This window comes from Notamacropus eugenii, chromosome 2 (assembly GCF_028372415.1).
Source record: "Notamacropus eugenii isolate mMacEug1 chromosome 2, mMacEug1.pri_v2, whole genome shotgun sequence".
Classification (NCBI taxonomy): Eukaryota; Metazoa; Chordata; class Mammalia; order Diprotodontia; family Macropodidae; genus Notamacropus; species Notamacropus eugenii.
The window spans coordinates 90,556,082-90,583,992 of record NC_092873.1 but is presented as its reverse complement, the minus strand read 5'-3'; the positions used below and the strand labels follow the sequence as shown (position 1 = coordinate 90,583,992).

The window sequence follows — 27,911 nt, the reverse complement described above, 5'->3', positions numbered from 1 at the left end:
AATAACTTTAGGGTGCTTACATTCTCTTAGAGAAGATAATATATACACATGTACAAATGGTGGAAAACAATTGAAAAAGAAATAGAAAGCGAATACAAAATAAGCAGAAACATAAAGCGGTGGAAAACACTGAAAAAGAAATAGAAAACATACAAAATAAAAACAAATAAAATCCTCTATTGTGTCAGGGGGAGGCATCTTCCCTGCCTTCGTCCACTCTTACTTCCTTTCAAGGCTCTTTGATGAGGCTAGACTGTCTTCCGTGGCCCAAGGAGAAGGGATGACTAGGTCATGAGCTCTTGGCATCCTTACCTCCCAAATGAGAGGCTTGTGAGCACTTTTCAGGTGATGGGTCCATGAGAATCACCCTAGGGCGGAACAAATCGATCTGGCGGAACTGGTTTGGCGAGCAAAGCATGGTAATAGCTTTAATTGGGCAGCATGCTATGCTCATAGGGGGAGGGCAGGTACTTCTTGTTCCTCCTGTGTCTACCCCCTCCTGCCATCTCCTCTCTTCTCCTCTCACCAACCCTCCCAACCTCCACCTTGCTCGAGGCCTCCCACCCCTTCTACCCAGCTCCTCTGGCTCCAATATTTTTCTGACCTTTCTTTAGTGGTAATAACAGGACCCCTTCATACCCCTGCAGCACCTTCCACTTCTCCAAATGCTTCAATACCTTTTATCTCATTTCGTCTTGGGTTTGCTGAATTTCAAAGCTGAAGGGCACCGTTAGGGTCACTGAGTTCAATCTCTTTTTCATTTTACAGGTTAGGAAGCTCAGGGCTAGAGGGGAGATGTGACCCAGGTCAGAAACTGGGTTAGTGGAAAAAGAAGAGGAAAACCTTCCCTTTCTGCACGACCAGCTTAGAGCCTTTTCTGCCACACTGAGCTGTATCTCTGTATCTCAGGGATCTGTACTCAGTCATCCAGATGATGGCACATTTAGCCATCCATTCAGGGTACAATGCTATCTCACCCAAGTGAAGAGGGCATTAGACTGGTAATCATGTGATCACAGATTGAGAGCCAGAAGGGAATTTAGAGATCATTGAATCTAACCCCCTTCTTTTACGGTTAAGGAAACTGAGTCTAAGGGAGGTTTTGGATCATGGGAAGAGTTTTAGGGCTAGAAGATCATTGTCTGAATACCCTTATTTTACGGATAAGAAACCTGAGTCTCCTGCAGGTGAAGTGACTCCAGATCACATGTGACTAGTAAGTGGCAGAGTGGAGATTTGAACTCATATCCTCTGACGCTAATTGCAGTCAGAGTTGGAAGGGTCCTCTGAGGTCAGCCAATCTCCCACCCCATGGAGAACAATTCCCTTTATAACATCTTTAGTAGGTGGGCATCTTGCTTCTGTTTGTATACTTCCAGTGATGGGGAGCTCCCTCCTACCTGTTGTCCTCACTGTTCTGTCTCCCTGTAGGCAAGCTCTGTTTCCACTAGGAAACATTTCCAAGTACCTGCATTTATGTAGGACATCCATAAGATGAGAGACAGGTTAGCCTAATGGATAGGGGAAGCAGAGCAGGGAAAGGGGGAGAGCGAGACAAAGCATTTGGGATCAGAGTGTCTGGGGTTGAATCTTGGCTCTCACACTTATTACCTGGGTGACTTGGCTACCTCTCTGACCCTTATTTCTTCATCTGGAGAGGGTTGGATTTGATGACTTTTAAGGTTTTTTCCTGTTTTAAATCTATAGAGAACTGACCATAGAGTCAGAAAATCCTGGGTTCAAATCCTACCTATTTCACCTATTGACTCCATTACCCTGGGCAAGCCACTCAGGCCCCTCAGTGCCTCCGGGTGAACTAGAAGTGGCAAAATAGTTGTTGATCTGGGAGTTCCTTATATGGATGAAATAAATCACATTTCCAGGCAACAAAAATAACAACAACAAAAAATCCATAAAATGACTATTTGTGGCAAAAAAGAGACAAAATCACAACACATTTAGGATCACAGTTTACATCATCTATTTAGAGCTGGAAGGCACCTTGACAATTATTTAACCCAACCCATATGGGGAAGTGATTTATTCAAGGTCATCCATCTAATTGGGAGGGAGATGCTTAGTCACAACTCCAGTCCTTTTATTAGGCACCCTTCTTTCTTTCCCCTAGAATAGAGACTGGGTTCTGTTGAGAACTCTAAGGACAGAGGCAGCCTGATACTGTGGCAGATCCTGAGACTGGGAGGCAGGAGAATCAGTTGTCCTTCTTTACAGGTAGAGGAAGGTAGAAAGGAAGGAAAAAAGGAGAAAAAGAAGGAAAAAAAGAAGGAAGGAAGAAAAGGAAGGAAGGGAAGAAGGAAGGAAGGAAAGAAGGGGAAGGAAGGAAGGAAGAGAGGGAGGGAGAATGGAAGGAAGGACAGAAGGAAGAAAGGAGGGAAGGAAGGGAGGAAACAATCATTTATTGAACACTTGCTATGTGCCAGACACTGTGTCAAGTAAGCATTTTACAATATGATCTCATCTGATCTTCACAACAACCCTGGGAAGTAGATGTTATGATTATTCAATTTTACAGTTAAGGAAATCGAGGCAGAAAGAAGTTAAGTGACTTGCCCAGGAACACACAACTAGTAAGTGTCTGAGGCCAGATTTGAATTTTGGACTTCCTGACTCTAGGCCCAGTGCTTCATCCACTGAGCCAACCTAACAACTTCAGAATTAGAGCTGGCCAAAAATGAACTAAGTTTCCTAGAAAAGTGGTGAGTTCCCTTTTGCTAGAAGTGTTGCTGTTTCCCTCCCAGCCTGATGTCTTTATTTTTCTTTGCCTCATTAAAGGGGCCATGCCCTGGCTACTTCTTAAACAGGCCTATTCAATGAATGGGCATTGCCTCACCCTAAGTGAGTTCCTGCAAAGACCTTGGCCTAAAGAGCCCAAGGTCTCCCAGTGCATGCTGGGTCATCTCCAGTCATCCTGATGAATATTTGGTCACTAGATTCAGACAGCTCTGGAGAAGTGAGGCTGGTAACCTGCACAGCCCTCCCTCACTCAAAACAAAGTCAAGTGCAAGTCATGTCATCATTTCTCTGATGGCATGGTCTTCTTCGGCAACCAAGGACGAACACACAATCCTATTATTTAATGACAATTATTCACTATTTAATTAAATAATTGTAAAGACTGTTATGAGGAGTATATGAAATTACCCTGCGGGTTCACAATATGTTGTTTTGTTATTGTTGGTAGAGGAGAGAACATTGAGAGACAGAACATTGGGAATCACTGGACTAGATAACCTTCCACACCTGATTGATTTTCTATGAATGTGTTAGTTTACATATGATCTGGGGCAAACCACTTGCCCCTTTTGGAGACTCATTTTAAAATGAGGGACAAGACTTGGGTGATCTTTAAGTTTTCCTCTAGTTTGGGTAATCTGTAATTGTTTCAGAATTCTTTCTGGCCCTCACCCAAGGTTAGTGTGACCTTTATTTACATAATACATTGACCATATGGTGAGGGATTGGGGAAAGGTGGGAAGAAGCTGGGAGATGGGGATGGCCAGTATTTGGAACCAGGCTAGTATGGAAACTGGCCACATAAAATCATTGAATTAGTATTTTGAACTTAAATACATAAAAAAGCATTTCAAAATGCACATCAGAACACAAAAATAGTGTGAAGTCTCTATGAAACTATGAGTTTCTATTATGCACTGCTTGCTTTTTAGACTTTTTAATTTTGCAAAAGAATAGTGAACTTACCTAAGGTCACATAGTGAGTAGCAGAGTCAGAATTTAAACTCAGGTCTCCAGACTTGGAATCCCTTACTGTTTCCACTCTGCCATGATCCCTTCCCTACCAGTGTAGCTGCTATGAGGTGGGGGAAGAAAGAAAAGACCACTGGGAAAAGTCAGACTCTGACTTCTCTCTCTTCCCTCTCCTTCCTACCCCCCTCAACGGGGGGATCAGGTTTCGACCGTTACTTCTCCAGCCGGACCCTGGACAACAATCGGCGAAATATCTGGTTTGCTGAGTTCTGGGAAGACAACTTCCACTGTAAACTGAGCCGGCATGCCCTGAAGAAGGGTAGTCACATCAAAAAATGCACTAGTGAGAGCTGGGAACTGGGACTGGCATGGGGCTGGAGGCTGGAGGTTGGGGTAGGAGAATGGGGGGAGGGGGAAGAGACTAATGGGAGACCAGGAGGCAGAAGGCTAAAAGTAGAAGTGGGAAAGCTGGATTCTGGGAGGCAAGGGGATATGAGAGCTTTGAGAAGGACCTGAAATAAGGTCAGTGACAGAAATTACAGAGGGAAGAGGGATCTTGGATGTGGGGAGCTACCAGGCAGAAGTGGGGTAGAAGAAGGAAGGGGAGGGGTCTTAATTTCCCAGTGCTTTGATTATAGTGGGCACTCAAGAAATATTTACTGAATGAATGAAATTCCAGTGGTATCAGTGGAAGGCAGGGAGACTAGGGAGGAGGGGCATACTGCACTGGGTGATGGTGTGGTCAAGAGCTGGGGAGATTTATCCTCTTCTATAATAGGGGTGGATGAGATGGTGTGAGAACTGGAAGCAATGAATTGACTGGAAGCTCTGCCACATGAGCCTTAGTTGAAGGAGTTGGGAATGTTTGATTTGGAAAACAGAAGACTCAGGGGAGGCATGATAGCGGTCTTCAAGCTATCATGGAAGCTGTCATGGGGAAGAGAGGCTTGCTCACTTGGCCCTAGAGGACAGACCTAAGAGCAATGGATAGAGGCTATGGAAAAGTAGATTTAGGTTTGATATTGTCTAAAAATTAGAGTCATTTCAAGGTGGGACAGCTGCTTTGGGGAGGGGGGTAGGGAGGCTGGCTTTCCCTGGAAAGATATAGGCAAAGGCTGGACTTGTCAGGGGTTTTGTCAAGGGGATTTCCTATTCAGGTATGAATTGGCTTAGACAATCTTTGAGGTCCCATTAAGTTCTGAAATTCTATATTTATTTGGTCCACTCTCTGGATCTGCTACCCTAGGAAGAAGTCTGCTCAGGGGAAGCATGGGAGAGGAGAGATGCTTGGTCTAGCTGAGTTTTGAGCAAACTCTACTCCATCTAATTTTATTAGTTTTTTTTTTTTGTATTTGTAGCTTCTGGTCAGTTCTGGGTCAGGGTCTTATTGATACTGGGACACTTTAGGATATTGAGTCAGGATAGTGAGAAGACAGAGTGGGACTGGGAGAGGGGATAAGGGTGACATGAGGCTTTTGGGGCTGATGTCCTAAGGATTCTGGGGCAGGCACCAAAGAGGTGTGTAAAGGATGGAGTATGGGGTGTGGGGCATCCTATGAATTCATAACTGGTCGAATATCGTTATCCAGAAAGTGTAGTTGATAGATCAGTGTCATCCTGGAGGGAGGTCTCTTAGAATAGTGCCCTAGGAGATCTGTCCATGGTGCTGGGCTGTTCAACATTTTTATCAATTACTTGGGTGAAGGCAGAGAAGACATACCCATCACATTTTTGGAAGACACAAAACATGGAGAGAGAGAGAGAGAAAGAGAGAGAGAGAGAGAGAGAGAGAGAGAGAGAGAGAGAGAGAGAGAGAGAGAGAGAAAGCTAATGTGCTAGGGGCAGAATCAGGATCCACAAGAATCTTGACAGGCTAGAAATGATGGGCTGAATAAAACTTAATAAGGATACATGTTAAGTCTGGCACAACTCTACAAGTATAGCACAGAAGGAAGACAGGATGAGACAGCAGTTTATCTGGGGGAAAAAACCCAACCCTGAAGATTTCTGGATGGCAGCAAACTTCATATGACTCAGCAGTATGATAGGACAACCAAGAAAGCTCATAAGAATTTAAGCTGTGTTCACAAAAGCCTAATATCCAAAGTGACGGAAATGATAGTCTTGCCCCAGCCAGAAAATGTCAGGAATATAGGGTTCCATTCTGGGCGCCCCGTTTTAGGAAGGACATTGACAAATAGGAACTTGTCAGAGGACAGTTAGAATGATGGTAGTGGTGGGGGAGCACTTCAAGTCACGATATGTAAAGGTCAGTTCAAGGTAATGGGAATATTTTTCTTGAAAAAAGAAAACTTATGGAGGATGTCCCAAAGGAGAGATGAGAAAACCCACTTTCCTCTGTTTGTAGAGTCAGAAGATTAGGGCGTGGAACATTGCATATATTGTCAGACTTGGGTGAGGTGTTGATTAATTTCGCTGGATCTCTCTCTCTCTCTCTCTCTCTCTCTCTCCCCCATTCCTCTTTATTCTTGGTTATAAGAAATGGCTGTAGGGATTGGGGAGGGAGGGATATATTTGAAATTGAAGATGATATAAAAAGAGGTTCCAGTGCATTTTTAAAAAGACATAAAGAGGACAGGATAGCTATCTTAAAGTATTTGAGGGTCTATTACATGGAAAAAGGGTTAGACTTACTCTGCATAGTCCCAGAGGGAAGAATCAGGAGCAGTGAGTAGAAGAGGAAATACTTTCTAAGTGTTGGAGTTGTTTAAAAATGGAATAGTGATGTAATGAGTTCTGCATCACTAGAGGTCTTCCAGGGGAGGCTGGGACTTCTTGTCAGTTCTGCTGTGGAGATGATTCCTGTTTGTACAGATTGGCCTCTGAGGTCCTTTTTCACTAAGAGTGTCCATGATTTGATGGTGGAATTTCTGACTTTGGTAACTGGATGGGAGGAAGAGTAATTTGAGGTAGGGGAGTGTTGGTACCAATCAAATCCTACCACATAGATATCATGACTCTATCTAAGGCTATTCCAGACTTCCTTCTGAGTGTCTCTGGGGAGAGATTGTGTGTTTGGGGGTGGGGAGGTGGGTTGGGGTCAGCACTTCACTTAGAGGCTGCTGGGCTTCTCAGAAACCACCTTGTGGATTCTGGGTATGTGAGCTCTCTCTCTCTCTCTCTCTCTCTCTCTCTCTCTCTCTCTCTCTCTCTCTCTCTCTCTCTCTCTCTCTCTCTGTATCTCTTTTACAACACCTCAAATTTTCCAACTTCCACCCCTTTCCTTTCCTCGTGCATGTGTGTGCGTGTGTGTGTGTGTGTGTGTGTGTGTGTGTGTGTGTGTGTATTTTAAGGGGGGATGCTATAAAGAGCACCTGGGATCAAACAGTGGAGAGTCTGTCTGCTCTTGAAATGTCACCATATTCTACCATCCCTAAATTTGGAGTCGGAGGACCCAAATTCTAATCTTTGTTCTGCCATTTGTTACTTGAGTGACCTTGGACAAGACACTTCTCCTCTGTGGGAATCAGTTTCTCCCTCTGCACAACAAGGGGATTGGACTTTCTTGACCTCTAAACTCCTTTCAAACTTGAGATCATTGATCTTAAAGGAGAGGATACCATTAAGCTCATTCCAGTCCATCAAGTTCTCCACTCTGGCTGCCTCCTTTTGGGGATATGGGAGAGGAGATGGAAAAGTGATGTCAATGATGGGGGAGGAAAGGGGAAGGTAAGGTAAGGGGAGGGGACCAAATGAGCCCAGGTGCCTATTGGTCATATGTATAGGAAGCTCCCAGTGTGACAATGCCCCCCTCTAGTGGCCAGGGCACCGTACAAAAACCTGACTCCAGTTTGGCACTAAGGTCATTTTATGTTTTGGTTCGTGCCTATAAGGCAGCTAGGTGCCACGGTGTCTAGAATGCTCTGGAGTCAGACAGACCTGAGCTCAAATCCTACCCCTGACACTTAATAGCTGTTTGACCCTAGCAAATCCCTTTTCTTCTTTCCGTCTGTTTCCTCACCTCTACAATGAGGATAACCATAGCCTCTCAGGGTTGTTGTGAAGATAAAATGAGATCATATCTACAAATTGCTTAGCAAACCTTGAAGTGCTATAGAAATGTTAGGTGGTATTATTCCAATTTCTTGTCATTCCAGCAACTCTGTAACTGAGAACCTTGGAGAATTGTCTAGGGGGGCACTTTGAGATTAAGTGACTTGTCCAGAGACATAAAGCCAGGATGTGGTGGAGCAGGACTTGAATCCAAGTTTTCCTGACAAATATCACAGTAAATTGCTGAAATCCAAAGTTCTCTTTGTCCTAACTTAGACAGCTGAGTTCTGGGCAGGACCAGTCCAAGCCCCCAGCAGGTCTCTTACAGTGAAGGAAACTGGTTTCTGGAAAGGTTGTCACATCCCAATGTTCATAAATTATCATAGCCACAATTCATACCAAGGTCTCCCAACTACAAGACATGACAATAAATCTTCCACATGCATTTCTTGGTATTGACTGGCCTCCATGCCTAGAATGCTGGTCCTCTTTACATAGGTGGAGAAGTGGATAGAGTGCTGGACCTGGAGTCAGGAAGACTCATCTTTCTGAGTTCAAATCTGGCCTCAGACGCTCTAGCTCTGTGACCTTGGGCAAGCCATTAAATCCTGTTTACCTTAGCTTCCTTATTTGTAAAATGAGCTGGAGAAGGAAATGGCAAACCAGTCCAGTATCTCTGCCAAGAAAACCCCAAATGGGGTCACGAAGAGTCAGAAACGACTGAAATGACTGAACAACAGCAACTTAGAATACCTAACTTCTGCAGAAAGATTTTCCTGGGTCTCCCAGTTGCTGGTCCCTTCCCTCTGACGTTGCCTTCCATCTACTCTCTAGGTACAATTACATATCTATTTATTTACATTTGTCTCCCCTTTTAGATTGTGAGCTCCTCAAAGACAGGGACTCCTTTTTTGCCTTTCTCAGGCTTTTTCATGCCTCCCAGGGCTACTGTCAATGGAAGACCCTCCCCTGGGGGGTGATGGTCAAAGGGGATGGGTCAATGAGATGGTGCAGAAAAGAGCTTGCTTAAGCCTAGGAATCAGGAGACTGGGGGTGAGAGGCATTCACTAGTCCTGGCACTGACATTGGCCCAGAACAAATTGCTTTCTCTCTCTGGGCCTAAGTTTTCTCCATTGTAAGAGGAGGAGGTTGGACTAGATGGTTTTTGTTATGGTTCCTTTCGACTCAATGTGTTTTAAGTGATTAGCCAGAAATGGAGAGGACAGATTAGAACTTTCCTCCTGGACAAGGATCAAGTGTTGTCTTATCAACTTAACAAGAACTTCTGTATTTAGAATTAATGCTCTGCACACTGTAGGTTCTTAATTAATTGATGTTTGTTGCAAGCAGACCCTGGGTACTCCAGAAGCTACATTTGTGTGGTTGGAAGGGGGTGGGTAGGAAAAGCAGCTTTGTAGGACCATAGATTTAGAGCTAGAAAGGAGTTCAATACCATCCTTTTACAAATGAAAAAACAGCCTGAGGTAAGTTAAAATAGTTGTCTGGGGTCACATGATCAGTAAGTGTTTAAGGGGGATTTGAACTCAGAGCTACTAGGTTCTGACATTTTATCCACCTACCTCTACACCATGCTTCCTTTCAAGGGGGTTGGATTTACCCTGCCTTTGTCCAGCTGAGTCACTTTCCCCAATGGCTGGGGCTACCCCTAAAGACTTGGCCGAAATATAGGCCCTGAGCCCACTGGGTATGCCTGTTTTCAGAGTGGTAGGAGATGTCTCCTCTAGCTGATCCCCATTGGAATTTGATGCATCTGGTAGTGACATGAGTCAACCAGGGGCTCTGATATTTTCTTACCCCAGAAATCATTCCCTAGTCTCCCACCCTGACTTGACAACCCCCAAACTATGACCATCAGGGATCTCTGCCAGAGCTGGAGAGTTGGTGCCCTATTTTTATTGCCATTTTCACTCATCCACGTCTTTATTTCTTTTGTCAGCTCTCTCCACTCTTTTCTTCTGTTCCATCTCTCTTTTTTATAATGAGAACTGACATTTATGAAGCACTTTAAGGCATACAAAGTACTTTGCATACATTTTCTCAATAGAGCTTCAAAACAAGTCAGTAAAGTAAGTAGTAGGATATTGTTACCTCCATCTTTCAGATAAGAAAACTGAGGGTCTCAGAAATGAGGGGTCTCACCCAAGGTCACACAGCTGGTGAGTGGCAGGGCTAGGGCTTTAATCTGGGTCTCCTGATTCCCAGTCCATGATTGTATTATGCCATCCAGTCTCTCCTTTGAAACTGGGATTCAAAGTCATCTCTTTCAGGAAGCTGTCCTGGATCAATTCCACCTGATTCACTTCTTAGATCACTCAGTTCCACTTCAGCACTTACAGATTGTAGTTCAATTTAATTCACTTGATTTCAATTCAGTTCATATGATTTAGAGTTGGAAGGGACTTTAAGCCAACCCCTTCATTTTACAAGTGAGGAAATTGAGTCCTAGAGAGGCTTAAGTGACTTACTTACACAGCTAGTAAGTGTTTGAGGAAAGATTTGAACCAGGTTCTTCCAAACTGAAATTCATAGGATCATAGACTTAGAGTGTGAAGGGACCCTGCAGTAGTAGTAGTAGTAGTAGTAGTAGTAGTAGTAGTAGTAGTGGTAGTAGTGGTAGTAGTGGTAGTAGAAGTAGCAGCAGTAGTAGTAGTAGGGGTAGTAGTAGTGTAGTAGTAGTAGCGGTGGTGGTGGTGGTGGTGGTGGTTGTGTCATTTTTCAGGCATGTCTGACTCTTTGTTGACCCCATTTGGGGTTTTCTTGCCAAAGATACTAGAGTGGTCTTTTCATTTCCTTCTCCAGCTCATTTTACAGATGAAGATACTGAGACAAACAGGGTCACACAGCTAGTAAGTAAGAGGCCAGATTTGAACTTCAGGTTCTGATGTTCTATCCACTGTGCCTCCTGAGGAAGGGAACACATCTAGTCCAACACCCTTATTTTATGGATGAGGAAAGTCAACCTCAGAGGTTAAGTGAGTTGTCCAAGGTCACAGAGGTAATAAGTAGAGTCAGAATTTAAACTCAGGTCCCATGACTTCAAGTTCAGCATTCTTTCCACTGCATCGTACTGCCTCTGCAAGTCAACAAATATTAAGCACCTTCTGCATATAAGGCTCTGTGCCAGGAACTGAGGAAGAGACAGAGACAAAAACAACTCTGTCCTTGTTTTTAAGGAGTTTATTGTCTAGACTTAGGGATCAGATATAGACATGGGCTGTGTGTCCCGCATTAGACTGAGGGTAGGGACTGTCTATCCCCTATACAACTAGGAGCTCCCTAAGGACGCGGATTATATATATTCTCCTTCTCTTTCATCTTTCATGGCTTCTAGCGCAGGTCTGACCATGCAATAAAAGACTTGAGGAATGATTGCTCCCTGAATGAGTTGGGAACCTCACTGGGTATAAAGGAAAGCCATGAGGTGTCCAGGGTAGGGATCTGAGGGAAGGATGCCTGCCCCATGAGATCAGAACCCGTAGTTTCTCCCTCCTTCTCTTTCTCTGGGTTTTTTCCCTAGTACCTTGTTTCCAAGAGCTGCTGAATAAATACTTGTTGAAATGACTTGCATTGACCCTCCTGTTTTGGCTGTAGCTATTTGGGGGGTTGTTGTACTCTGCAGAGAGGAAACTGCATCTCCCCTTCTTTGGTTTCCAGCCCCGGGCTTCCTTCCCTCCCACCTCTCTGTCAGCCAGTGAGTGCATGGGTAAGAGCAGTGAACAAGGGAAATGGGGCATCTGTCTTGTTGACAGCTCTGCCAGCGAGGTGATGGTTGGAGGCTTGAAGAGGTGACATGTTTACGGAGAGATAGGAGAGATTTACTGCCTGTCTTCTCCCTAGGGGACTGGGGATGGTGCCCAGTGCTCTGAACACAGGTTGAGGGGGGATACAGACACCCAGGCACAGTGGGCTTGGGCAGGGGAGAGGGAGCTCCCTTCCCAATTAACCATATACATGCCAAACCAGAATTCCTTTTGTTGCCATACTGATATTTAGAGGGTTGGTATGTCTGTTCTGTGATACTTCAGAACTGAACTCTAGGCCAGGGGTGACAAGCTCAGATAGAAATGAGGTTATTAAACTGTACACAAGAAATCTTTATGTATAGCATATTGACTTTGAAATGATATTCTATGTTTTATTATATTTTTATTTATTTTGGTAAATATTTCCCAGTTGCATTTTTAATATGATTTGGGCCTCATTAAGAAGTGTGGTATAGCTCCTGGGCCACACTTCTACAACCCAAGCTTGGGCTTTCCCAGACTGAGGACTTTAGACCTCCTAGGGACTCAGCTTCCCTGATCTCTAACTAATGAATTAATTCAGCAGTCATTCACAGAGTGCTTATTGTATTCCTAGACCAGGGGCAGGAGGCCCTCTAGGTCCTCAAGTTGGCCTCTTTGACTGAATCTAAACTTCACAAGAATACGTCCTTTTATGAAGGCCACATGTGGCCTCGAGACTACAGGTTCCCCACCCCTGTCCTAGATTGTTCTAGGCATAGTGGGGACCACAAAGAAGAATTATAAGGGGTCCTTACCTTCAGGGGACTTCCAGTGCGAAGAAGGGGTACTGTTAGGAAGTCAGGACTAAAAAATACCATAATATAAGGTTGAGTAGGATAAGTTTTGTAGCAAGTAATATGCTATAATAATACATATTAATAAGAACAATGATAGAGAGTAGAACTTCTAGGTTTGCACAGTGTTGATCCTTACAACATCTTATAAGGCAGATTTTATTCTAAGAGAGTTCATCCACTGACTGTGGGGTTGTGGACTGGATCTAAAGTCAGAAAACTTGACTTCACTTTTCAGCCTTGAGAATACTTACCAGCTACCGTTCTTCCTTAAGCAAGTCACTTTTCCTCTCTGGGTCTTATTTTCCAACTCTAAATCTTTGATTCTGTGAGACTGTGGATAAGACCTGGCTAATCGGGACACTGAGATTTCCCTCCGTCCTGCTTCTCAGCACCATTTTCAGTCCAGAGAGCAGGGTGGCAGGATAGGGGATATCCCTGGTTCCTCTTTAATCCTAGAGGAGTCCCAAAGTTGGGGTAGGGTTCTTCAGTAGCAACCCCTGCATTATTGTGAGGGAAGGATTTGCTCTCCACCAGAGATCTATTTATTTAGGCGATGGAGACAGTGGTAGTTTTTGGAAACTTTTTTCTTGGGGCTCAAAATGCACAAACTCGTACACAGTTAGAAGTTATTTAGTCCAATCCAGACAGGGACTGTCTGGTTCCGAGGCCCAGAGAGGTTAGGATACTTTGTGAAGGAATGCAGGAAGTAAGTGGGAGAACTAGGATTTTAATCTGATACCAGTGGTTTTGCTTTTATTTTGTGGTATGGACCCAGTCTCAAGAGGAAAGAAAGCCTAGCTGTGTAAGAGCAGCACATAATTCTTGGAGTTGGGAGACCTGGGTTCTAATCCCATGCATGGTCATTAGAAGGTTGTTACCTTGGGCAAGTTACTTTGTCGCTCTTGGCCTCAGTTTCTCCATCTGTAAAGGAATGTTTGGAGAATATGTTCTCTCAGAACTCGTCTGTGCTCTGCTTTCAGACACTGTGTGTGCCCTCGCTCTGTTACCCAGCCAGCTCTCCATTCTTTGTACCAGTGTGATGGATGGGTGTAGCGATGCAGCTAATCCAAACACAATGGATGATCCCCAAATCCCTGGGACTAGAGGCTTGGGAAATGCATTTAGGATGTGCTTCGGCACATTTCCATTCCAACTTGGGAGGGAGGTTCCTATCACAGAGAGTTTGTATTCACTGAGCAAGTACTGACTGATGGCAGGGATGAGGAAAGGAGTGAGGGTATTGAAGTTAGCTTAGGGGTCTAAGGAAAGAAAGCCCACCAGGGCTGAAACATTTGTTATGAAGAATTCCCAACATGGAGGACTCCCAGACAGATAATTGGGAAAAGCCAGGTAACTCCTGGTGGCATTTTCCAGTCCCCTGATTTTTTCCTTATCTTAGGCATCCAGGTCCAGGGCTGAGTGGGGTCTTAGAATTCAGAATCGCCTATGGTCAAAAAAGGGTAGGCCTGTGAATGATTTGAAGCCCCACATCCATCTTTCTTAGACAAGTCATTTCACTTCTCTGGTCCTCAAGTTATCCCAGCTAAGTCAGGGATAATAATGTCTGACCCACTTTCTGTGCGGAGAGCCAGTCTCCTCAAAGACAAGGGCAAGGAGCCTTTTTAAATGTTGTTGAGGGTTCGAGAATACTATTGTAATGAGAAAGCAAGACTGGGACAGACACTTGGAAGTTAGGGAGAAAGGCAGGGTGTGTGTACAGATAATAAGAACTGCTCGTGTTTGTATAGTGCTTTAGAGTGTTACAGAGAGTCAGTATGGCATAGCAGATAGGGTATGTGTTAGAGTCAGGAACAACGGCGTTCATATCCTGTCTCAGACATTTTTAGCGAAGTGACAGGCAATTCATTTATCTTTTCTGGGCTTCAGTTGTCTTATCTGGAAAATGGGGATGCTAGTGACAATTACCTCACAGGGTTGTTGTGAGGATCTAGGCCATGATTTTCTCATCTGTAAAATGAGAGTGTTGGACTTGATGGTCTTTAAGTTTTCTTCTGGCTTTTCAGCATCTGCAATACTGTTATTGAGTGCTTTCTTTATACCACAGTCCTGTGAGGCAGGTAATGGGTATCTTATTATCCTTAGTTTACAGGTGAGAAAACAAACTCAGAGGAGTTAAGTGACTTGCCCAGGATAATACTGCTAGGAAGTGTTAAAGTTAAGACTTGAACCTGGTCCTTTGGATTCTGATCGCAAGATAATTGTTCTTTGGATGATACCAAACAAGATGATTTGATCAGGACTGTGTAGCTACAGAGAATAAGCCAAGAAAAAAAAAAGCTGGAGAGCAGAAGGGGAGGAGGAGCAGCCAGGGGACAGATGGAAGAGAGGAGGACCTTCAGGCCTTAGAAGGAGAAAGAGACGAGGGAGGTTCTGGGAAAGGTACTGGGAGCTTGTCAGGGGCAGAGAGAGACCATGAGGTCAGAAAGTAGGGTACTTCAGAGTAGAAGAAACCATGGCACTGGAGATGAATATGAGGGGGAGAGAGAGAGAGAGAGAGAGAGAGAAAGAGAGAGAGAGAGAGAGAGAGAGAGAGAGAGAGAGAGAGAGACACAGACAGACAGACAGACAGACAGATGTAGGGACATAGATATAAAGCCAATACAAAGGTACAGAGATGAGACATGGAAACTCATATTTGTTGTTGTTAAGTTAAGTTTTAGTTGTGTGACCACTGGAGATTTCTTGCCAAAGATACTAGAGTGGTTTTCCATTGCCTTCTCCAGCCCATTTTACAGACAGTGAAACTAGGCAAGCAGGGTGAAGTGACTTGTTCAGGGTCACACAGTTAGTAAGGGTATGATACTGTATTTGAACTTAGATCCTCCTGGCTCCATATCTATTGCACCACCTAGCTGCCCCTGTCACATATTCAAGAAATGAATATGTAGGCCAGTGCAGAGAGACAGAGAGAAAGACACAGAGATACAGACACACAGAGAGACAGAGAGAATTAGTGTTGACTCTTGTTAGGGGTGTCATAGAATCATAGATCATTTGAACTGTTCTTCACCCTTAATTCCAAGGATATTTATTAAGCACCTGTTGTGTATTAGTTGTCCTCTGATGTCATACTCTAGTACCTCATGGTGGTATAGAGGTAACATTTGGTTCTAGGAGGTCATCTCTAGGAGGATGCCCACAGAGGTCAACCTCTGGCTGAGTCTGCCCAACTGTCCCAGTCCCAGTCCCAGACCCAGGACAGGCAGCTTAGCTGGGGCTGTTGCAGAGTGCTGGCCACCAGGTAGTCATATATATATATATATTTTTAACAAAAGTGACTCCCTGAAGTCCATCTCCTATTGCAATCTGTCTTAGTAGAGGGTGGGTTTACGCTGTCCTGATTCATTTATTCATCCAGTAATTCATTCACTCATTCTTTCATTCAAAAAATATTTATAGACTGTCTTTAGCATGCAAAACATGGTTCTAGGCACCTTAGAAAGACATCTAAATATTAGATAAAGCATGGTCCCTGTCCTCATGGAGCTCAAAGACAGCTCAGATACTGAAAGCACTGTGTAAAGTGCTATGAAAAAAGTAGGGGGAGGGAAGTGGAAGGGTACAGGATCTACCCTTAATGAGTATACAAACTTGTAGGCAAACAAAGATAATTACAGTATAAGTCATAACGTGATTAAGTGCATAGGAGAGGTTAAGCTGACTTCCCTGAAAGACTCAAGGCATTAGTGTGAAAAGTTAAGCCCTTATTCATATATTCACAGAATACTAATGTGTTAGGGTTTTATTTCTGTTTTTTTAAATTAAATTTTATTTTGTTTTCATGAAGATCCACCTTCTCTCCCTCCCAGCTCCTCTACTACCTGTTGAAAAGGTGAGAAAAACAAAACCCCTATTATAAACTTATAGAGTCAAACAAAACAAATTCTTGCATTGACCATGTCGAAAAAGTCACATTCTGCAGTCTGTCCCCTCACTCAGGAGGGGGGTAGCCTGTTTTTTTGTGAGTTCCCTAGATTGTAGAGGCATCAGATATGTAGCCCAGTGGTTCCATTGTGGTCCATAACATTCCTGAGTACAATTGAAACTAGATTAATATAATTGAAGAATGTTTGACAAAATAAATAAAAATACAATAAAACATAATGTTAGTATGTGGTTTTCTAAGTCAACATGTAGCCCCCACAGGAATTTTTGTTATGAGTAAGTGGCATATAGTTTTCACTTGAGTTTGACACTTGCTGCTTTAAAATAGTGGTTAGATATCGTGGTTGGTGATGGGACAGCTAGGTGGCACCATAGTGCAGAGTGCTGGACTTGGGAGTCTGGAAGATTCATCTTCCTGAGTTCAAATGTTACCTCAGACACTTCCTAGCTGTGTGACCCTGGGCAAGTCACTTACCCCTGTTTACCTCAGTTTCCTCATCTGTAAAAAGAGCTGGAGAAGGAAATGCCAAACCACTCCAGTATCTTTGCCAAGAAAACCCCAAATGGGACCATTCACAACTGAAATGACAGATTGTATTGATTAGAGTTCCTGCCTTTCAGAGTTGTCTTCATAATACTGCTGCTAGTGTATAAACTGTTGTGTGGTTCTGTTCACTTCAATCTGCATCAGTTGATATAAGTCTTCCTCGGATTCTCTGGACCCTTGTTGAGGGGATATTTCACTTTTCACATGCTATGAAGTGTGCCTTTCCTCAGGACACCCATTCACATGTAGGCTTCTTGAGGAAAGGGACTCTTTTGCCTCTCTTTGTATCCTAATTGCTTAGCACCGTTCCTGGCACATAGTAGTCACTTAATAAATGCTTGTTGTCTAAGGATGCTGGAAGCTCTTGGAGGGACCACTGCTTTTATTTCTCTTCGTGAAATTTCAGATGGGGGGAATTGAGGAAAGCTCCATGGAGGAGGCAGCACTGGAATGTAGTTTTGAAGGAAGAGAAGGATTCTGAGAGGACAAGCTGAAGAGGGAGCACAGGGGGATGGCTCCTTTGGAAGCCTAGAGGTGGGAGATGGGTCATAGTGTGCATGAAGAGGAATGATATGAAAAAACAGGGAGAGGGTATGTAGGAGACATTGTAAATGTCAGGCTGAGGAATCTGTATTTTATTCTGGTGGCAATAGGGCGCCCCTGAAAGTTTACGATCAGAGACACAACAAGAATTTGAGTTTGTATATAAGCAAAGGCATCCAGGTGGTAGAGGACAACTCATAAGACAGGGAAAAGGCTAGTGGTCTAACTTGGCTAGAGCATCAATTATAGGAAAGGACTTCCTATGAAAATATACTGGAAATTTTGAGTGAAGGTAAAATTCTGGAGAACCTTGACTATTAAAGTTTGTCTTCTTTCATTAGTGGGGTGGGAGTAGAGGATGGAGAAAATGCACAAATAATTTTGGATTTGAGGTATCCAAGTTTAAGGTTTTTTTAAAAAATGAATTGTATATGTGTGTGAGAGAAGAGGACCATTTAATTCCATAAATGATATCAAGAGAAAATTTATTCCTTTTGATTAAATATATCTGAAGAAGATCTGGGGGCATTAGTGAACTTTAAGCTCAGTAAGAATCAATAAATATTGAACAGTCTTGAATGAATCCAAAATGGTGGCCAAGAAAGTCAATATAATTTTAGCATCTTGCATGACGAGAATCAAAGTGCCAGGGACTGTGGAGGTGATGGTATCAGTGGACTCTGCCTAGGTTAAATCACACCTGGTTGGGTTAAGTGCTATTTAGGAAGGACTTTGATAATCTGAAGGGGGTCTACTACTAGGGTAGTGAGGGTCCTCAAATCCATGCCATATATGGATTGGCTAAACAAAAATGGGGAGAAGACTTGGGTGAGACATAATAGCTATCAGATATTTGAAGGGGCATCATTTGGAAGAGGGAATCGACTTGTTTTTCTTGGTCCCAGAGTAAAGCCAACAGTGGTAGTGATAAGGACAGTCAACTGCAACCACAACAAAGCAGCTAGATGGTATAGTAGATAGAGCACTGAGCCTGGATTCAGGAAGACCTGAGTTTAGATGCAGCCTCACACACTTGCTAGCTGTGTGACTCTGGACAAGTTATTTAACCTCTGTCTGCCTCAGTTTCCTCAATCGTAAAATAGAGATAGTAATAGCAACTACCTCTCAGGGTTGTTGTAGAGAACAAATGAGAAAGTATCTCTAAAAGCACTTAATGCAATACCTGGCACACAGTAGGTACAATATTTAAATGCTTGTTTCCTTCCTTCCTTTCATCATCATCATCATCAGCACCATCTGTATAGGGCTTTAAGGTCTGCAAAATACTTCTTATTTTGTCCTCACACCAATCCTGAGAGACAGGTATCATCTTTATCCTTTTTCTGCAGAATAATAATATTTATATTCTATAAATGCTATAAAAGAAATGTTTTTTTTTTACAGTTAAGTTTATCTAAAAAAGATCTGGGGGTTTTAGTGAACGTTAAGTTCAATATGAATCAATAAATACTCAGTAGTATTGGATGAATCTAATACAGAGGCCAAAAAAGCGAATCAAACCTTAGACTGCTGCATTAACAGTCAAAGGGACTGAGACCAGTATTATTTTGAGGAGGAAGAAGCCAGGCAGTGAACAAAAGTTGAAAAGAAGCACATTTCAATTTGAGGCAAAGAAAATTTCCTAACAATTAATTAGAACTGTCCCAAAATGGAATAGGCTATCTTGGGAGGTGTAGGTGGTTCCCTTCACTGGAGATCTTCTCCAAGTAACAGCTGGATGACCATTTGTTGAGTAAGTTTCTGAAGGGATTCCTTCTGGTTCTGGTTCAAATTAGATTAGGCAGCTTCTGTGGTCCCTTCTCACACTCTAAGATTTTGTCATAAAAACACTGATGATATATTTTTAGATACTAGACAGGAAGAAGACCACAAACTTGGCGAACAGATGTAAAAGGAAGCCTGATTACAGCCATGGGTGAGAACAGCTTCTCATTTATGGCTAATTGCCATGTACATGATAACTATTATGTGTGTCGTTACTAGATATCGGATTCACGTTGGTGTGTGTTTTACACAATATTACCAAAGTCTGCTCCTGTGTGCTCAGCCTTCTGTTGCTCAGGTAGCTAGACCATATGCTTACAACTTAACCAAAATTAGAGGGGATATTACTTGATATGAACTCTGGCTTGGTCTGGGGAGGCAGGGATGGTAAAGAATTAAGATTAGTTTCTATTTAGTTGTTCCAGTCATGTCTAATTCTTTGTGACCCATCTGGGAATTTTCTTGGCAAGGATACTATAGAGGTTTGCTATTTCCTTCTCCAACTTATTTTACAGATGAGGAAACTGAGGCAAACAGGGTTAAGTGACTTGCACAGGGTCACACAACTAGTCAGTATCTGAGGCTGGATTTGAACTCAGGTCTTCCTGACTCCAGGTCTGGTGCTCTTTGCACTATGCTACCTTCAGATTGGTACCTTTAGTAGGGAACTTTAGAAAAAGTTATGAACTAGTGAAAAGAGTCAGCCAGGGTGGAGGCAAAAAGTCAATTGTATGACTCTGCACCTCTTTGGGCCTCAGTGTCTCATCTGTAAAATGGAGACAATAATCTTTGTCTTGCCTGCTGCTTGGAATTGTATGAGGGTCTAATGTATGGGAGCAATATGTGTGAAAAACACTTTGTAAATTGTAAAAGTGGGCACCCAGGTGGAGTAGGAGGAGTTCTTAGACTTGAAACCAGTGGATGGGGGTTTGAGTCTTGGTTCTTACCCAGGCACTGGGATTATTTATTTCTCTACCATGTCCTCCTCCCCCCTCCCCGCTCCCCCAATACCGTCTTCCTATCCCTTTTAGTGGATTGCCTTCTTCCAGTGTCCAGGACAGGGACTATTTCATTTTGCTTGTTTCTGTATTTCCAATATCTGGCACATAGTAAGTACTTAATAAATGCTCTTTATTAAGCAGCTGTGTGGCTATGGGCAAATTTCTTTACCTCCCTGACCCTTGGTGTCCTCCTCTGTAAAAGGGGGATATCTACACTATCTGTCTCACAGGACTGTGTAGAGGAAGGCCCTTTATAAACAGCCAAACACTCGAAATGGGAGTTCTGCTTTTGTCATTTTATTCTTGTTGTGATGTGTGTGTGTGTGTGTGTGTGTGTGTGTATGCTTGCGTGTAAGCACGGGATCCCACGCATCTGCTCTGGGTGTGTACACACCCCTGCTTGCAGGGCTGAGGTCGAGAGGGGTGAGGTGTGGGGAACCAGGAGTGAGCAGGAGAGGAGAGACCCTGATGATTTCAACCTTGAAAAACTCATTTCAATTTCAATTTACAACCCACAGACAAAGGCTGCAGTCGCCGTAGTAACCGCAGCTGCTGGGTTTTTGATGGGAGAAATCCTTTGCTGGATGGTTCCCAGGCTGGCTGTCATTCGGGGCAGATCGGGGCTGCCGGGATACCTCATTGTGCCCCGGGACACAATTAGGACATCTTCACACTGTTGTCGCTGTCACTGCTGCCCGCCACTACTGGGTGTCTTGGATTTATCTCTTCCAATAGCCGAGGGAGATTTGTGTTTTCGCTGTCTCCCGAAGCATTGATTTCTCCTCCAGCCTGGGTGGGACTTGCCCCCTTATTAGCTTCCTCTTGGCTCCCTCCCTCTGCCATCCTTCCTCCATTCCCTGCCTGGCCTTCATGCTTTCTCCTATCAATCCACAATAGAGCTGTCCTACCTGGGAAGCAGACACTTTTGTTGGAGACTTGGTAGAAAAGGAGTGAGGGGCTGCTCTCCCTGTAGAGGTGGGAAGAAAGAGCCATTGGGAGGCCAGGGTGGGGCTGACACACACAGCTCCTTTCTAGGGTTGGTCAGCTTGTGGGTGTGCGTCCCCATCCCCTGTGTTGCCACAGTTAGGGCAGGGAAGGGCAGCTGGGCTTTGGCAGTGGGAAGGTAGCAGCTGCTGCTAGTAAGTAGTCCTATGAAAGGCCTCAGCCCCTCTCCCACTATGAGAGTGACCATAGGCAAAAATGAAAATGAAAGAGTAGATGAGAAACTCTGGGCTGGTGTTTGTAGGCTGGTCCAGTTTACTGCAGTTTGGAAATTGTTGGTATTTGAAGGAGGGAAGGGGGGAGAGAGAGAGAGAGAGAGAGAGAGAGAGAGAGAGAGAGAGAGAGAGAGAGAGAGAGAGAGAGAGAGAGAGAGATTTTCCTAATAGAACAAGAGGACTCTAGGGAGTCAGGTTGCCTGGGTGAATTTTCTGGTGCATCTGCATTTGAGTTCCTCAGTGTTGTGTGTGCCCTTGAAAAAAGTCTTATGTGTTCAAGTTTCCCAAGGTCTTGGCCACAAGAGGACACCAAGGGCTGGGTAATAATGACCTTATGCCACAACACCTTCTGAACCCTTGCCTCTTTTCTTGAGTCAAAGGTCACAGGAACCTTGAAGTCAGAGGTCATAGGACCCTGAAGCTTCAAGTGAGTCAACCTTGACAGTGACTATAACTCTGAGATGCCCTGGAGACTTCCATTGGGATGTGTGCATGGGAGGAGGGTAGAGGTTGGAGTCCAAACCAATCACTCTTTTTTCCTTGGCTTATAAGAGTAGTAGCAATGCAGGAGACATGAAGGGGAGATTCAGGAAAGTTGGAAGGGCAGGGATTGATGGAGGAGGTAGATCATGGTTGGGAGATCAGACTCTGATCCTTCTAATACAAGCTAGGTTCTAGATTTGAATGGAAGAGCAGGGTTAACCCATAATCCCCCCCCCTCAAAAACCCCAAACTCCCACACCTCCTCCAGGTTGACAGTTTTCATAATGAGGGATTCGCAAAGGGTACTGAACTTAGATGTTGGAAGATTTGGATTCTGACTCTTTTACTTGTTGCATGACCATGGGCCAACTGGCTGAGCCTCTGTTTCCTCATCTCTTAAATGGGAATGGTCATCCTTACACTAGCTTCCTCACAGGGCTGATGTAATGATCAAAGGAAGTAATGTATGTCTTGTGCTTTGTAACCACCAGGCGCCATATAAATGTGAGCTATTTTTCTTATTAATTATTATTGTAACCATTTACATTGATTTGCTTGCCAGGAGCCCAGCTATCAACCTCTCCTTGAACATCTCGACTCTCTCATCTAGTACTTGTTAATTCTGTCATTTAGATATCTTTCACCCGATAACTACCGTGTAGTTTTTTGAGGAAAGCAAGCCCTCCGGGACTGCTGTGCAAGAGCTTGAGAATCTTTTAAAAATATTTTATTGATGCTCCAATTTTTTTCTTACATTGCCATCACTTTTCAATTACTGCCCCTTCTCCAGCCCAAGAGAACCCTCTCTTAGAACAAAGCGCAGTTAACCAAACAAAGGTTATACCCGGCTAAGCTTAGCTCATTCTGCACCTATCTGTACCCAATTCTCTGCCAAAATCAAGGTGGCATCAGTCTCCAAAGCCTGAGAATCCCCAGCCCATCTCAGAGCCAATGCTGGCAAGAGGTCAAAGTGATATGCTTCCTGGACCCAGGGGATGCTTTGGATCCATCACTAATTAGCCATGCTTTGACAAGAAAAGCTTGGGAATCCATGCCTTGCCTTGGCGTCATGCTGTTGTTGGGTTATTTCACTCATGTCTGATTCTTTGTGACCCTACTTGGGATTTTCTTGGCAAAGATATTGGAATGGTTTGCCATTTCCTTCTTTAGCTCATTTTATAGATGAGGAAACTGAGGCAAACAGGGTCAAGTGACATGCCTAGGGTCACACAACTAGTAAGTATCTGAGGTCAGATTTGAACTCAGGAAGTGGAATCTTCCTTCCTGACTCCAGGCCTGGTGCTTTAACCACTGTGCTGCCTAGCTGCCACTTGGTATCACAGGGGTAGTAGAAAGAACATCAAAGACCTAGGCTCATGTCAGAGCTCTGTGGCTCTGGTTGAGTGACTTTACCTGTCTTTAAGCCTTTGTTTTCTCTTCTATAAAATGGGGAGGCAGGAGAGGGGTAGTGAATACAGTGTTGGATCGAAAAGCGGGAATATCTAGGTTTGTCTCCTGTCTCTGACACTTCCCAGCTGTGTGACTCTGGGTAAGTCACTTAACCTTTCTCAGAGGCCATTCTTCATCCATAAAATGAAATGGTTGGACTTATTGACATCTGAGGTCCCTTTCAGCTTTCATCCTATGATCATTTACACTACTCCCCTCCAAAGCTGCTGTGAGGGAAACCCTTCACTCTCTGTAAAGGATTCTAGAAATACCACAATTACCCTGCTAGGCTGCCAGAGAGAAAAGCCTTCCCTCCTCCCTCCTCATTCCTGTGATGCTGCCACTGCCGCTGGCTGTCCCATCAATAATTTATTCTCATCAGTATGGAATAAGGGTTGTAATTGGAGCTGAAGAACATGCGTTATCGTCAGAATTTCACCAAGGTTGAAGTGAGAGACTTGGAGGGTTGGAAAAGATGCATGGGGGAGTTGGGGAGGATTGAGGGGTTGGAGGAGAAGGAGGAGCAAATTGATGGGGAGGGAGAGAGGATGAGGTGGGAATGGAGGATTTAGGGTTATCTGTAGTCTGGTGAAGTAGAAAGAGAACAGGACTTGGAGTCAGAAAACATGGTTCTGAGATGTATTAGCTGTCTGTGCATCAGTTTGTTCACCTCTTGGAGTCTCAGTTTGCTCATCTATAAAATGGGAATATGATGCACACAAGACCTCCCTTGCTAGGTAGCAGGATCTCCAGGTTGTGAGCGAAGCTCTTTGAATACATTACAGCAAGAAGGAAATGTGACTTATGATTAGTTGTTAATATTGAGTCTTTTCAGTTGTGCCCACCTCTTTGTGACCCCATTTGAGGTTTCCTTGGCAAAGATCTGGAGTGGTTTACCATTTCCTTCTCCAGGTTATTTCATGGATGAGGAAACTGAGGTAACCAGGGTTAAGTGATTTGCCCAGGGTCACGCAGCTAGTAAGTATCTGGGGCTGGATTTGAACTGGGGTTTTCCTGACTTCAGGCCTGGCATTCTATCCGCTGTGCCACCTAAGTCACTGATTAATTATGCAAAGGTTTCCTGGAACCCATTCTGATCAGGAAAAAGTTGTGTTCATCCTTCATTACCGAAGAAGACCGTGCCATCAGAGAAATGATGATACGATTTGTACTTGACTTTGTTTTGAGTGAGGGTTCAGAATTAATGGGATTAATGGACCAATGGGTCTCTCAGCCCCCTTGGACACTCACAGTGGGACAAGCCTTCCTACCTCTAATAGAGACTACCTCTGAGAGGGAAGAAGAAAACTGGCATTTATGAAGCACCTACTATGGGCCATGCACTATGCTAAGCAACATTACAAATATTGTCTCGTTGTATCCTCACGACTGCCCTGGGAGGTAGGTGCTATTATTATCCCCATTTTACAGTAGAGGAAACTGAGGTAGACAAATGTGAAGTAACTTGAGCAGGTCACATAGCTGCTCATTTTCTGAGACCACATTTGATCTCTGGTCTTCATGAATCCAGACCCAGTGCTCTATCCATTGCACCAGCTGTGGTGCAGTGGAAAGAAAACTAGAGTCATAGGACCTGAGTTCAAATCCTGTCTCTGTCACTTACTACCTATTTGGCCTTCACTCCCCCTCTCTGGCCCTCAGTATCCACATCTATAAAGTGAAGAGGTTGGAATAGATCAGAGGGGTCGTACTGCAATAGGGTAACATTTAACAACATAATAAAATACAATGCAACACAGGTCATGTTAATTTGTGGTTTTCTAAGTCAGTATGGTAGTCTGCAGGGATCCATTTCTATTTAAATTTGAGAGTGCTGGATTATTTAAGTTTGAGACTGCCATAATGTCAGCACTCCAAATCTGTGATCCACTGATTCCCCAGAGATCCTCACAAATTGGGTAACCCAGATGTTATGCCTAGACTTGATACAATTGTGTCCCCTAAGTGGGTACTAGGCCTGAAGCTAAGAAGACCTGAGTTCATATCAAGCCCCAGATACAAGCTTCATGACCCTGGGCAAGTCATTTAACTTCTGTTTGCCTCAGTTTCCTCAACTGTAAAATAGGGAAAATAACAGCTTCTACCTTTCAGGGTTTTTGTGAGGATCAAGTGAGACAATTATTGTAAAAAGTACTTAGCACAGTTCTTGGCAGTTAGGAGGTGCCTAACCAATGCTTCTTCCCTTGCCTTCCCCTCCCTTCCCCTTTTCCTTTCCTCACCTCTTCAGCTCTTTCCTGCTGGAGATCTCCACTAGATGGTCCTTGGATGTTAGAAAGCCTGCATGGGGGCTTCCCTGATGCTGGTCACTTGATAATGACCCCTCCCATCAACCATAGGTGGAATATCTGTGTTCTGCATCACTGACCCTAGATAATGATGGTAATTGAGCACATTAAGTACTTAAAAATGCCTGACTGGCCATTGATTGACCATGGCCCTCATATCCATGGTACATATATCCATGGTACTCAGGAGCAATATACCTGAACCCTTCCAGTGGGTTGACTTGACCTATCTCATAGCAAGATGGATTGGCCTGTCCATCTCATTGGGAAGCAAAGCATGGGGGGGACTTGGAGATGAAGAAGATTAGTATTTTCTACTAGAGACCAGACGGGGCATGTCTGAATGATGGAGTGGACCGCTATCAGTCCCCAGTTATAACATTGTAGGATTTGGAACTGGAAGGAGCCTTAGCTATTGTGTAATCCAGCCTCCTCATTGTATAGTTGGAGAAATTGAGGCCCAGAGAGACTCAGAAATGAGCTGAGGAAAATGAGGCCTAGAAATGATTTGCTAAGTCAGTGGCAGAAGTAGGAATTGCATCTAGTTCTTCAGAATCCAAAGCCACTATCCCCCAATGTATGGCCATCTTTATTAAGTCTCAGGACTGTCATAATAAGGAAGTTAAACACCAGGTAGTGAGGGTGAATAGACTGCTAGGCACTAGCCACTAGCCACTGTTGTTAATCAGGAAATGCTTTGTATAAAAGGGATGGTTTGAGATGAGTTTTGAAGGAGGTAAAGGATTCTTTGAAGTGGAGATCAGGAAGGTAGTCACAGAGGGGACAGCCAGTGCAAAGACATGGTGATGGGAAATGAAATATTTGGAAGAATATTGGAAAAATATGGAAGAAGAAGAACAGTGAGAAGGATAGTTTGACTAGACCATGACATTTGGGTTGGGGAGTAATGTGTAATAAGGCAGGAAAAGCAGGTTGGGTCAGAATGGAAATATTTTAGATATTTTAGATGTTTTATCTTACAGGCAAAAGAGAACCACTGAAATTTGTTGAGTAGAGGAATGATGCGGTCAGACTTGTACTATATGAGGATTACCTTGGCAGCTGAGAACTGAGTGGAAGATGGACTGGAGTGGGGAGAGAATTGAGGCAGGGAGACCCTTTTAAAAAATATTACTTTTAACATTTCTTGTTTAAAAATTTGAATTGTGAATAATCTCCTTCCCTTCTGCCCCTTTCCCACTCATTGAAAAGGCAAACAATATAATATTATTGATTATATTATTAACAATATAATATTATTGATTCAGTAATTGTGTTGAATTATACATGTGAAATCATATAAAACATTTCCATATTAGCCAAGTTGCAAAAAAAGCAAGAAAAATAAAGAAAGTGAAAAAAAATTACTTCATTCTACATTCAGATTTCATTAGTTCTCTTTCTGGAGGTAAATGGCATTTTTCATCATGGGTCCTTTGGAATATTCTTGGATCACTGTCTTGATGAGAGTAGCTAAGGCTTTCCCAGTTGACCATCCTTATAATATTGCGATTACCATGTACAATGTCTTTTGGTTTTGCTTACTTCACTTTGCATCAGTTCATATAAATCTCAGGTTTTTCTGAAAGCATCTTGCTCATCATTTCTTATAGCACAGTAGTATTTCATCACAACCATAGATCACAACTTGTTCAGCCATTCACCAACTGAGGGGCATCACCTCAGTTTCCAGTTTTTGAGGCAAGAAAACCATTTAGGAGTCCATTGTAATAATCTGGGCAAGAGTTGAGTAGAGACTGAACTAAGGTGGGGGTAGGGACTTGGGGGAACATGTGAGTGGTGAGAAGGGAGCAGATTGTGAATAATGTTATGGAGATAGAATCAGCAAGATTTCCTAACAGATTGGATATAAGGGGATGAGGAACAGTGAGTATGACACTGAGCTTGCAAACCTGGGTGACTAGGAGGATGACCCATTACTGTTGACAGAAATAAAGAAGTTCAAAAGAGGGCTGGGTATGAGGGGAATAGATTCCTCTCAACTCTAAGGATCTGTGACTCTAGGAAACTTGTTGCCCTCCCAGATCCCCACCCCCAGCAACCATCTTCCTTTCTCCCCTGCCCCCAAGCAGGCCTGGCTGAACTTTTGGAGAGATGCACATTAATAACTCATATTTCATTGTCATGCATACTAAACAGTTTCCTTCCAACAAGCCCAACGAGGTAAATAGTACAAGTGTTATCGTATCTGTTTTTGACAAATGAGGAAAGTGGGGCCTAGAAAAAAAAAGATGATTTGACCAAAGTTACATAAATAATAAATTGGGATTGGAACCCAGATTTCTTGCCTCCAGGTCCAAAGACATCAAG

At 43.6% G+C, this 27,911-nt stretch overlaps 1 protein-coding gene across 2 annotated transcripts in view; it reads left to right on the top strand.

Annotated features, from left to right (window-relative positions):
* GRM4 (glutamate metabotropic receptor 4) overlaps window positions 1-27,911 on the top strand; it is a 326,723-nt gene that overhangs the window by 240,740 nt on the left and 58,072 nt on the right. For both annotated transcript variants that reach the window (XM_072641785.1, XM_072641786.1), the window contains exon 6: window positions 3,929-4,069. In XM_072641785.1, the coding sequence (XP_072497886.1) occupies window positions 3,929-4,069 (141 nt within the window). The remainder of the gene's footprint in view (window positions 1-3,928; window positions 4,070-27,911) is intronic.